At 50.0% G+C, this 12,786-nt stretch overlaps 1 protein-coding gene across 4 annotated transcripts; it reads right to left on the minus strand.

Moving 5' to 3' along the window:
• Positions 1-2,908: 2,908 nt before the first annotated feature.
• Positions 2,909-12,276, minus strand: SERPINH1 (serpin family H member 1). Of its 4 annotated transcripts, XM_038385114.2 has the most exons (6): positions 12,151-12,247; positions 9,961-10,004; positions 7,908-8,521; positions 7,098-7,196; positions 6,416-6,648; positions 2,909-5,608 (listed from the first exon to the last, which is right to left on the minus strand). In XM_038385114.2, exons 3-6 carry the CDS (start codon positions 8,488-8,490, stop codon positions 5,306-5,308), a joined length of 1,218 nt encoding a protein of 405 aa, XP_038241042.1. In that variant the 5' UTR covers positions 8,491-8,521; positions 9,961-10,004; positions 12,151-12,247; the 3' UTR covers positions 2,909-5,305. The 4 variants fall into 4 exon arrangements, with proteins under 4 accessions (XP_038241042.1, XP_038241050.1, XP_043359983.1 ...); XM_038385122.2 differs by lacking the exon at positions 9,961-10,004 and having other exon boundaries at positions 12,151-12,276; XM_043504048.1 differs by lacking the exon at positions 12,151-12,247 and having other exon boundaries at positions 9,851-10,002.
• Positions 12,277-12,786: the final 510 nt, after the last annotated feature.

A 12,786-nucleotide genomic window follows, 5' to 3' on the forward strand; every position in this document is an offset into this window, starting at 1 on the left:
GCTGCTCAGCAGGCTCTCAAGGGCTGCACAGGTAGGCAGAGAGAGGAGCCCAGGCCCAGGCCCGCCAGAGCTGCTATGGCCAGGGAGAGACACCTCTCACATGGCCCCAAGCTGCTGCTGCGAGAAAGGGCTCGGGGCAGTCCTCTCGTGCCCATCGCCGCCATGGGCAGCCTGCACCCCAAACCCCTCATCTCTGGCCCCACCCCAGAGCCTGCACCTCTGCCCCAGCCCTGAGCCCCCTCCTGCACCCTAAACCCCTCATCAGCCCCAGCCCTACCACGTACATTTTATGTGCACCAATATGAAGGTGATGTGCGTCATATCACTTCCATATTCACAGGTTTCAGAGTAGCAGCCGTGTTAGTCTGTATTCGCAAAAAGAAAAGGAGTACTTGTGGCACCTTAGAGACTAACAAATTTAAAATGAAGTTGACAGATTTCCACTCTATACGGCTAAATTCAGTGCCTTGCATAATCACAGGTTTCAGAGTAGCAGCCGTGTTAGTCTGTATTCGCAAAAAGAAAAGGAGTACTTGTGGCACCCTAAGGTGCCACAAGTACTCCTTTTCTTTTTGCGAATACAGACTAACACGGCTGCTACTCTGAAACCTGTGATTATGCAAGGCACTGAATTTAGCCGTATAGAGTGGAAATCTGTCAACTTCATTTTAAATTTGTTAGTCTCTAAGGTGCCACAAGTACTCCTTTTCTTTTCACTTCCATATTGGTGCACGTAATAAAATTCATTCCACATGTGGGTGGGAAAAATTAGAGGGAACGCAGTCACAACAGTCTCCTGGGCAGAGATGGGGGAGGGGGCAAAGCTGCAGCCCTTCCCTGCAGCACCCAGTTGCTCTGGGAGCAGGCTTCAGCCTCCCCCATCCTCAGCCAGGCCCAATTGCTCTGGCACTGGGCTTCACCCTATTTCTCCCCCTGCCCTCCTGTCTTCAGCCTCAGGACTCTGGGGGTGGGTGTCAGCACCCCTTACGTCAGCCTTGGGGCTCTGACAGCAGGCTCTGGTCTTCAGCCAGGGCAGCGGGACTTCAGGAAGGCCAGCCTTACACTGCTCCTTGCCACAGCACCCATAAATGTGGGGTGTGAGGCTGCAGGATGGAGCTTGGGGCAATGGTGGGGAAGCAGTGGTGCCCAGGGGGGGTGATGGGAAGCCATGGAGGTCTGGGGTAGGCAGCAGGGGCCAGAGGTGATAGGTGGGAAACTGGGGGAGTTGCCAGGGGCACCAAAATACAACTACATTATTGAGTCTGCGAAAGAAAAAAAAAAAAACCCCACATCAATCAATTACAATGATTTGGCCATGAATACGTGCATATTTAATTACGATAATTTTAGGAAAATTTGTCAGAGCCACCATCAGCAAAAGTTGATGGCTTGCGGTTGAGGCCCCAAATTTTGTTGTGAGACCCCTGAACTAAATCGTTACCTAAGGCGTGGCCTACTCTTGAAAATAATACTGACACAACCTGCAGGGTACATGCAGCTGTGCTGCTGGAAGAGTGCTTCTTTCAGCTTAGCTAACATTTGGGGGAGCGGTGGTATTCCTGCAGCAACAGAAAACACTGTTGTCAGTGTAGGCTGCGTTTGGACCACAGGGCTTTACCTAAAATCTGAGACTAGAACTCTTTATCAGTTAGATTAAAAGCCCTAACATAACACCATCCAAGAGCTGGAAATTCAGCAGCAACATTCAAATTGAAAATAAGACACACATTTGTAACAGTGACTATTTGAATTACTGCGGTACCCACTAGAACTGGTCATCAAAGCAGGGGATGGGTGCTACATTCTTCATCAGTTGGAGGCTTTCTAAAAGGCTGGTTGCAGTTCGGCATGAGTTGCAGGGCTAGATGTAGGAATTGCTGCGTGTGAGCTGTCTGTTATGCAGAACATCAGGCTCGATTGGCCTAATAGTCCTTTGTGGCCTTAAAGTCAAAAGAGCCTGGTTTAACGTTAAGGTCCTAGGCTGGGTTTTGGGGACTGGGAGTAGAAAGAGGTCGCTTCATCTCTGCACTCCTTTCCTCTTCCAGTACCTCGGATAGCCTCCTACTGTAGTCTTCATGTTGTTTTCCCTGCTGTTCCTTTGCCTTAGAATTGAAGAAGAGCGTATAAGCTCAACAGCCTGTCCCTTGGACCAACAGAAGTGGGTCCAATAAAAGATTCCCTCACCTACTTCAATTCTTTCACACCTGCCTGTCATTTAAATTCTTCCTCAGAACACAAAGCCTAGCGGGTTCATCCACCGAGCAAAGCGCTGAGGCTAAAATCTGCACTGGTCAGATTATAGCACAGGGTGGTGTCTGATACACAGTGTGCAATCAGGGTCCAGTGGTTAAAGCAGAAGTGTGGACCAATGAGACATCTTGCCTTGTTTGCAGGGGGGCTGCCCATTGTTTCAGTTGGAATTGAGGGGGCTTCAAGTATGTGGTTGGTGTTACCAGCTAACGGGGTCATGCAGAGGATGGAGGCATCGGGAGGAGTCTATTCCTGGCTTTACCATATTTTCTTTGTAATTTTTTTTTTTTTTAAGCCTGCCTTTTCTCCAGCCACACACTGAGGGTCAAGGCATTGAGCAGTCGCAGCTCCTGTTAACTTCAGAAAGCAGATGACTAATCACTCTGCTGTTTCCCTGTGTCAGAGGGGGGGAGAGGCTAAATGAATGTTCATAAAGTGCTGCTTGGATTGTTGGGCGAATGGTATATTCTGAATTACAAGCTGAATAATAAACCCAGGTTTGATTTAACTGGACAGGGCACAGACCTGTAGGCCAAGCTTCAGCACCTGGATGAGGTTTTGCAGATAAACCCCTTGAACCAATTGCTTACAGCCACTGCAGGATTCAAACAATCCAGGCCTTCATGGTCACAAATCGCACCCCCTACAAATGCCAAGATTAATTGAAAAAGTTTTATTGCAAAATTATACAACTCATAGTTTTGTGATACAAGAATTCAAAACGGGGAAAAAGCTGACCCTTCCATTCACATGATGCAAATTGACACTCCCCCAGTGTGTTCTCCACACTCCCACCCACCCCCATCCTGTATAATTGTGCAACAGATATGGGTTTCAGTGCACAGATTTGTCTGAGCATGCACACTGCAATATTTGTGCATTCTGATACATGCCTATGCCTCACCCCCCCCCCGTTGGAAATGATTGTCAAAGCTCAAACTTGAGGTGTTAAGAACAGTGTTGCCCTCTGGGCTGACCTGTATGTGACTTTGGCACATATGCTTTACTTTTGTAACATCATCTACTTAAAGAGGCAAGATCAGGTCAAATCTTGGCCCCCAGATTTAGGTATACACCCAAAATTCAGATCAACAGGAAAGGCTGGGTTTTTTAAAACCATTGTGGAAGTCAAATTTACCAATTAAACCTCTGTCAGCCTCCGAAATCCAGATGCTGCAGGATCGGGCTTGTGCTTGAGAACTAGAAAGTGACTGTAACCAGTCCAGTTTCCCCGTCCACCCTAACTGCAATCAGCATCAGTGACATAGAAAGTAGATTAAACTGAAAAAAAACAAACAATTATCTAACCCTTTGTTCCAGTTTTGCAGTGAGAGTGAGAGAAGCATTAGACACACACTTAGGAATTTGTAGGATCAGGACCATTTATTTTTTTTTTAAATACAAGCTTCAACCTGATAATGTCCCTTGGGGAAAAATTCACTTAGATCCATCAACTCTAGGCTGGAGTTGGATCATGAAACCTCCCACTTCTCATGAATAAATATGAAAATGCCTAGCTATAAATACAAGTGTTACCTTATGTGCCTTAGGCAGGTCAGCCAGTGGGGAGTGAACCCTCTTGGAAAGATGATTGTGTAGAAAGGGTCTTTAGGAAGCCAGGCTATGGAAGATCTAAAGCCTTCCTATTTTAGAAAAAGGAAATTAAGGGTCTGAGCCAGCTCCCACTGAGAGGTGTCAGCAGGAGTCTTCCCCTTGGGAGATGGTTTGGGCTCTAGCTTTCTAGTTGCAGAGAGAAATCTTCACAATGTAAACTGTGTTTCTTGCCCAGTCTATCCTGACAAACTGAAACAAAAGCACCACGAGACGTGAACTTCCTCCCCTCCTTTCTAAGGGGTTAATGAAACCTTTCGAGGGTGGGCCCAGTGCTGGTGAGAGTTGTCTGCTTGGTAGCCCCCCAGCCCGAAATCCTCTTGATCCAGAGCAGGTAGAGCACGCTAGCTGCAGAGCAAATCACCCCTCCCCCAGCTGCACCTCACCTCTGCTGAAGGGACCACCTGAAAAAGGGTCTTTTAATCTCTATGGCCTATGCTGTCCTTGGCCCCTTTGCTGAGACACCTCATTGCTGAGTGATTTAAAGTGGGTATTTTTTTTAAATAGAGTATTCCCAGCAAAGCAGATTTTTGCAAGATTTCAGCTGTCCATGGGTAAGGAGTGGAGAGGTTTTTACTTTGTGTTCAACTGGAAGTATTTGGGGGGAGATAACAAACATTTCAGAGCATGGCTAAGTGGTTTAGAAGATACAGGGAAAATTCTACTTGTATCTATGTTCATAGGTGGGCCACAGCATCAGAGCACCTACTGACTTGTATGGCTGTTACTGTCTGTTTCCCCCTCCTAAAGTAACCAAAATGGTTAGACTAGCTCACATCTGCATCTGTCAGCAGTGCCTCCATTGCAAAGCGGGAGCACACTCAGTCCCTGCTGCTCCCTTTAACAAGCAAGATGCAGGCAGAAGAACTTCAAGGAGCAAACAGATAAAGGGACCAGCCCCCTGGCTTCCAGCTCAGCCAAGAAACCCCCAGTGCAAGGAACCAGGAATGTGTGGCAGGAGGCAAGCTGTCCCCTAAGGACAAACAAATCAGGGAAGAGGGATGGGGAAGCATTGCTCCATGTGTCTAGAACAAAGGGCATAACAGAGACTGTGATGGTACCTTTACTGTGGCCTCAGCTGACAGTTTGCATCCTGGCAGATTGTGCTATAATGCTTGGCATAAGGATTTATTCTACTGCAGGAAGGAGGAAGAAGACACAGACCATAACCTAAAATCTCAGTAGATGTACCACTGGTTGGGAACAGAATCCCAGTGAATTGGTCCCTCATCATTCCTGGGCCTTTCACCCCCCTGCCCTCCTCCCCTGTTCCTCCCACGCATTTTCTTTTGGTGGAATATTCTGGCAAGGTAAACTGTCTGCTGGATTTAACATCAAAATGCACTCTGGTCTGGCTAGCACCCATCAGTTCATAGAGAATACAAAAGAACATTTCCCCATTTAAAAAAAAAAAAAAAACCCTGCCAAAACCTGAAAATTCAAACTACAATTCATCGCGCATTTTGTCCCCTTTGGGCTTCACTAGCCTGCCAATGAAAAGAATGGAGTTGGTTTTATTGTCCTTGATCACAAAGACGAATGGGTGATCGGCGTAGAAGAGTTTCGGGTTCCTCATTTCTTCTCGGCCGTAGATGTCAGTATCAAAGGGGTTCCCCTCAGTGTCCCACTCGAGGGCCGCGGCATGGAAGACGTTGGAAAGGTAGAGATCTTTCTTGCCTGAAATCTTGGACAGGTCAGCCTTGTTCTTGTCTATGGCTTCAGTCAAGCCAAGGTCCGCCAAGTGTTTCTATGATGAAAGACAGGCAGGTTAGACTCCTAAGGAAGACACTAATGTTCAATCATATGCTCAGCCAGCTAGATTCTACTCTCAGTAGTGTAAATACAGAATAATACCCCTGCGCTCAGGGAATAGGTCTAGATACCTGGGGGTGTTAACAGCGGGACGTGGCTCCTTGGATCCTGAAAGGAACAGGGGAATTGGAGAAATTTTCCTCCCCCTTTTGCAAAAGTGTAAACGAGCTGGGTAAAATGACAATACATTGGCTTTAACCCATAAACCCAGAGCCCAACTTGGAGCCAGGCACTCATTTAAGCAGAAGTGTTAGTCTAGGTTTCCACTGAATAAGGCAGTTTGTAAGTAATAAGCTTACTATGTATAGCAAGCCAACTTGTGTATAAAACACCTCTAATTTCCCCATCTTCACTCCCTACTTTCAGGGCTGGAGAAGAGAATTTCCCAAGTGCAAGGGAATCTGGTTCCCTTGCAGAATCCCCAAGTGGGGATCTGGTTAGAACTACATATGCAGATATGATCAAATCTTCCTGTTCTGGGCTCTTCAAATGTAGTTCTTATAGGTTGTGCCAGGGGGATCCAAACATATGTCCACGCAGGGAAGCTCCCAAGGCAAAAATCACAGGGTCCACTCTTCCCCCATCATCCTGGTCTCTTACAACCTTCTCAATGTTGGCAGAAATTTCTCTGCTCTTAAGCAAATCACATGTGCCAGACTGTCTCTTCGAAGCGAAAGATGGGGGAAACCCAGGAACCACCCATAGCAGCCAGTCTGGTTTATGGCGTCAAGAGAGACTTTACCTGAAGATCATGGCTGACTTCCAAGCTGACTTTCGGCAGAGAAATGGCCACGGCTCTCTTCTTCAACTTGCCGATCCAAGTTTTCAGTTGCTCTCTGGTCAGCAGCTTCTCAACTCTCTCCAGTGGCTCCACATGGTTGGGCATGATGAAGATCATGCTGGAGAGTTTGTGAGCGAGAGGCATCTCCACAATCTGAAGTTTCTCAGCCTCGTCATCAAAGTAGTTGTACAGACCTTTAAGAAAAGAGTAGCAAGCAGAGGCAATAATGGTGAGCCATGGGAAGCAAATAAAGCCACCTGATTCTGTTGCTAATTTGCCCCATGTTTTCAGTGGAGTGCAATCTGGGGACTGTCTAGTTTATTGGCCCAAAAGTAGACAAGTGTGGATAGTGACAGAGCTGCTACTATTCCGATCTCTGTTTGATGCCCCAATTCTAGATCTCATATGGAATCTTTTCCTAATGGACAAGTGTCCAGATCCAAAGCCACCAATATAAATGGCATTCCATCTGCTTGTACTAAGATTTAAGCATAAAGCTGCATAGTTCTGTCTCATCTGAAAGGCTGGGGGGGAAAGAAAAACAGGTGAAAAGTTGACAACTGGGCTAATATCTCTGTTGTAAATCAACAGGATGGATTTAGTCCAGTGGATCTTGGGACAAGTAGCATAAGCTAAAACTTACCTGTGCGGTGCATCATGGGAACTCCCACTGTGTAGGAACGGGTCACCATAAAGCCACGGTTGTCCACCATCTTGTGATGGAACCTCTCCTCCCAGTGAGCTATAATGGAGGAGGAGGAGAACCCAACAGTTAACAAGAAAATGTGAACAGGCTGTGTCATCACGCACAAATTTAACCCCAGTAGCCCTGTAAGAAACACCCTGAATGGTGAGCATCTCAGAACCCCCAGTGTGTCCTACCAAAGGGAACACGGATATGTCTAGTGCAGTGTCTTGTCTCTGGCTTTAGAACAGATACTTTGGAGTTTAAAAAAAATTCCCATTTTTGTTATTGTGTTAACTTGGGGTGAGACTGGGACTAGCAAATTCCTTGCCACCCCTCACCCTCAAAAACAAACTTCTATCCTGCAGCCTGAAGTTTATTTACTATGGCATCAATTTGGACCAATTTATTTAACATATGAACTCCTGAAGTTTCAGATGGAGAAACTAATCCTAAAATAAGATTTCTGTTGCAAGCTCCAAATGCTCCTGTTTTTCACTCCAGTGCATTTCAGCTGAGAAGGAAAGATCCCTCTGTATAAAGCCCCGTAGGACTCTAGCAAACTCTTTGAGCCTGTGTCTCCTCTCACTTGCCCCATTGTGTAACTCCACTGATTTACAACAGTGTAAATTGGAGCTGAATTAGGCCCTTTGCATCTTTTATGTCTAGATTAGGAAGAGGAGGTGAAGCCCGGTATTGGCTAGTGGGTGCCATCTGCACTTGATCACGCATCTCACTAGTTTAGAGCACCCTCGGCATTTAACTTACGCTTGAAGAACATGGCATTCACGATCAGGGCCCCGTCGGTCTTCTCCACATTCGTGGTGACCTCTGGGAGCTTGCCATTCGTGGTCTGGGATGCCCACTCGTTGATGGATTTCAGGGCGCTCCTCTTGTCCCTGAAGTTGATCTTGGAGTGTTCATAGTTGTAGTGCTTCTTGCTGCTCTTCACAAAGTCATCAGCAAAGCTGATGGAGCTGGGGCCATACAAGCGGTTCCCGAGCTTCCAGGTGACGTTGCGGAAAGTGAAGTTGCTGACCTCGTTCAGGAGCTCCGACAGCCCACCGTGAATGTAGTCGTCGTTCAGCTTGTCGGCGCTGAGCACAGCCTTGGCTTGGGAGGCTGTGGTGGCCTTGCCACCGAGTGACACCAGGCCGAGCGAGGAGGCCACCACCACGGGAGACACGAGGATGTTCTCCATGTTCTTGTCTTTAGCCATTGTGTGGTAGAGGTTGAAGGCGAGAGTTGTGCTGCGGTCGGCTAAGGTGGTTGCCTTATCACTCAGCTTCTTATCTTCCGAGGGCACTGCAGCCACTAGGGCACAGAGGGCCAGAAGGTTGGTCACCCACATGGCTTCCACTGAACACGACACTGCTGTGAACCTGCAAGGCAGCGAAAGGTTCAAAATCAGTCAGACTAAATTCCCTCCTAAAGCCACGTCAGCATCTAGACTAGTCTAAGCTCTAACGCTTCCGATTAACCCTATTCCTAGAATCCAGTGCGGGAAGGTGAAGTAGCATTCGTGATGCAATCTGATCTGCATCTGTGGTTCGCTTCCAATTTAATAACTTTAATAGGGTTCCAATTTCCAACCAGGCTTCAGCCCAGCATCCTTTTTTTTGCAGGTGCGAACCTACAGCCTCAAAAATTGTCCATGCGATTACCTGCAGAAGTAAATCATACTATGTGGAGAGCTAAATGGTAGCTAATGCTTGAGAGTCCAAACTGCATTCTGAAATGTGGGGCCTGTACATTTTGAATAAAAGCCTGATCTCTAACTGAATATTAACTCACTGGTTTGCTTTTGGAACTTTAAAATGACATGATCAGGCAAGTTGGTTGGTTCAAAGACCTAGGTGATAGGATAGAGATCTCTTCAATTCTAGGACACTGGTTCACATCCAGCTCAAGTTAGGAGAGACTGAAGATCATTGCTGTTTGGCGGACCAGTGGCCACCACAATCGAGGTAGAACACTGCAGGCTGGGATCAGTCATCTCTGCAGGGTACAACTCTGAACAGAAGATGAGGGTGGCTGAAACCCACTCTATTTTATGCAAATCAGATTGAGCTCTTTAACCCCAACAAGTTGCCCACATCTGAAGAAGCAAGTAGTCCCTGGGGTACACCCAAAGGCTGGCTAAGTGCTGCTGCCCCCCTGCTGGAGTTGTACTTTGGGCTTGAGGGTGCTCCAAAAGGTCAAGAGAGCTCAAAATCGTCCCAAGCAAAGCTACCTGCTTATGTATATTAGGGGTTAAATTCCTTTTCTATGCCTAAGACTTTTTGTTGTATGACATTATCTTTGTGGTAGCCAAAGACCTAATGCTGAATTGTTCAGGCATTCTGCCAGGTGCTGTGATTGAGCTCCATTCTTTAGTCATTCTTCCCCCTGGCTGAGGCTGCTTTGAAGTTCAGTTCCTGGCATGCAGCAGTAAGCAGCAGCTGGAGTGGCAGCATTAGGGTTAAAGAAAACAGAACAGGAAACAGAGGTGGGCCCAAGGAATTACACACACAAAAGAAAGCATTTGTGCAAGTAGCTACAAGCAGACATGTTGCAATTCACAGGATGGAAATTATATAGCCTTAGGGATAGGGTTAATTTACAGCCTAGGATCCCTTCAGTAATAAGCCTTGTTGAAAGACTGAAAATGAAAAGCTACCAACTTTAATTTGCTCTAGCTATCCACAAGAAAGACTATTTAAGACACATACACCAGTTTATAATCTCCCCGTCTGGATGTGGGGCTAGGATTATGCAGTTAAACAGTTTCAAACTTATGTGTTTTTTTGTTTTGTTTTGTTTTGTTTTCTTCTAAAGATACCTTGAAACTTTTTCATAGTGAGGTCAACGTTTGCCTTTTTCATTCTGAAAGAAAACAGATACAGAAAGTAGTTCCCTTGAGAATGGTGCCTGGTTTAAAGCATGTGCTAGGTCTTTAGGTCAGTTCCATTACTTCAGAGAGCAATGAAATCTAGCCACCATCCAGGAAGCCGCTGTCCCCAAACTTTGCCCGCAGAAGGGTTGAATAGACAAATGTCTAGGTCTCCCCAAGGACTAGGGAAGTGCACAGTAACAGGTCTCAGCCTGTAAGCTCCACCCTGTTCTGAGCAATGTCTCCTACCCTTGAATTATGTGAAGGCCTTGTGTTAGTGAGACGACAGCATTGGCCTGTGTGTTATAATTTAGTGCCGCTCTCTGATTCTCTAGGAGCTCATATTTGATAGCTTCCACTCACACCCTGCACTCCCCAGGGCCCCAGTCTGCCACGAGATGCATGCAGGCAGATCCTTGTGCCAGTGTGGCAGGTCTGTCTGGGATGGGAGTCACCTTGCAAGATCAGGGCCTTAGAGTCCCCCCCACCCCCCCACACTAGATCAGAACAAATCACATGACAAAGTGACTCATACAAATGTAGTAAGTAAATGCCGTTTGGGTGTTAGTAGAGATCTTGCACTACGACAGCCGGAGGCTTTGCATTTTGACACAGAGTTGCTTTTAGTTCATAATAAGAGAGAACAAAGAGCTGCACCCTTGTCCCCAGGGCTGTGGCTTTCCTCCCTGCTCTGCGGCAGTTCACCCTCTGGGCAGGGGGACCCAGGGCTCCTGGGGATTTTAATGCTGGCTCTGAGCTGGAGAGAGGAGCAGAGGAGAGCTGATCCCCGGGACACTGCTATTTTATTCCTCCCCCTCATTTTATTTCGCTCTCATTGCTTGGGGTACTTAAACCCAGGCATCTCTGCTCCCGATGTCTTGAGGAGCTGTGTGAGCATCATTGGCAGCTCCTGCCAATGGCTGCCTCTGGCGTGGGGCAGCCTGGAAGATGGACCCCTCTGGCGTGGGGCAGGAGGGGCTGCTGCCACCCTTGGATCAGTGGAGCCCGGACCTGCCTCCCCTCAAACTGCAGGAAAGCAGCTGCTGCAGCCCCGAACTTTAATACCCTGCAGCCCCACACGCAGCTGCCCCCACCCCTTTCCTCCCACATCCTCCACAGGGCCAGAGTGGGGCATGCAGCCCCCCAGAAATGCTCCAATCTGCCCCTCCCCACACCCCGTCAATCCCCAGGGAGGGGGAGTCACCCCCACTCCCAAACTTTCCAGGCTGCTGAACAGACTCCTGCCAAGAGCCTCTCGCTTCTTCCGGACACCAACCGTGTTCAACCCCCCCCGGCCCCACCCTCCTGCCCCGGCTCCTGCCCCCTTCACACGGGATTTCCCAGCAACTGGGGGATACTCCACGGGACCCCCACCACTGATCTCCCCAGCCCAGGAGAGTCCAGGCATCTCCCTGACCCCCCCCACCGCCCCCCCCTGCCGCGGGGACACTCCGGGGTGTGTGTGTGTGTGTCCCCCCCACACCCCCCCCGCTGCCGCGGGACACTCCGGGTGTGTCCCCCCCCCACACACCCCCCGCTGCCGCGGGACACTCCGGGTGTGTGTGTCCCCCCCCCCCCACCCCCCCCGCTGCCGCGGGGACACTCCGGGGTGTGTGTGTCCCCCCCCCGCCCCCCCCCGCTGCCGCGGGGACACTCCGGGGTGTGTGTCCCCCCCCCACACACCCCCCGCTGCCGCGGGGACACTCCGGGGTGTGTGTGTCCCCCCCCCACACACCCCCCCGCTGCCGCGGGGACACTCCGGGTGGTGTGTGTCCCCCACACGCCCCCCCCCGCTGCCGCGGGACACTCCGGGGTGTGTGTCCCCCCCCCCACACACACCCCCCGCTGCCGCGGGGACACTCCGGGGTGTGTGTGTCCCCCCCACACACACCCCCCCCTTCCGCGGGGACACTCCGGGGTGTGTGTGTCCCCCCCCCCCACACACCCCCCGCTGCCGCGGGGACACTCCGGGGTGTGTGTGTCCCCCACCCACCCCCCCCCCTGCCCGCGGGGACCCCTCACCACACCCAGGAGATCCATGGGGCGCCCCCCCCCCGCGCGTCCGGCCCCCGCCCTGCCCCCACGCCGGGCACAGCCGGATGAAGGCAGCCGCTGCTCGAACCTGCGGCAGCCCCTCACCTGGAGGGCTCGCGCCGGGCCTGGGGGTGCGGAGCAGCTGGACTCCCCCCGCTGCGTGTCCCGCTCTGCAGCGCCCAGCCCCGCGGAGGGGGCTTTATAACCCGCCCAGAGAAACTTCTAGAAAGTGGAAGTTGCGCGTTCAGTGGGAGGCTCTGAGCTTAAAAAAAAAAAAAAAAAAAAAGCCCTTTGGAGCCTCCCCCTGGCAGACGGCCCCTGTCCCCGGGAGCTGCTGCAGGGTCCTACTGCTTGGTGGGTTGCAGCCCTCTGGGGGGGGGGCTGTGAACTGCCTAGCCCAGAGGTGCCCTGAATGAAGACGCCCTGGCTCTTCTCCCCAGGATGCGGGTGGCGAGCCGAAGCTGAACATCTAAGGCCCTGATCCTCAAAGCTATTTAGGCCACTAACTCCTGTTGCTTTCTCTCGGCGTTGGGCACCTAGCCCAGTAAATTCATAGAATCATAGAATAGCAGGGTTGGAAGGGACTTCAGGAGGTCACCTAGTCCAACCCCTGCTCAAAGCAGGGCCAATCCCCAACTAAATCATCCCAGCCAGGGCTTTGTCAAGCCTGACCTTAAAAACTTCTAAGGAAGGAGATTCCACCACCTCCCTAGGTAACACATTCCAGTGCTTCACCACCTT

The sequence above is a fragment of the Dermochelys coriacea genome, chromosome 1 (genome assembly GCF_009764565.3).
Source record: "Dermochelys coriacea isolate rDerCor1 chromosome 1, rDerCor1.pri.v4, whole genome shotgun sequence".
In the NCBI taxonomy this organism is placed as follows: Eukaryota; Metazoa; Chordata; order Testudines; family Dermochelyidae; genus Dermochelys; species Dermochelys coriacea.

Coding starts and splice junctions, on each gene's coding strand:
- SERPINH1 (XM_038385122.2), bottom strand. CDS start 8,490: ATGTGGGTGACCAACCTTCTGGCCCTCTGTGCCCTAGTGGCTGCAGTG. Junction 6,649..7,097: donor TCCCATGATGCACCGCACAG/GTAAGTTTTAGC, acceptor CTTTTCTTAAAG/GTCTGTACAACTACTTTGAT. Junction 5,609..6,415: donor AAGTCAGCCATGATCTTCAG/GTAAAGTCTCTC, acceptor CTTTCATCATAG/AAACACTTGGCGGACCTTGG.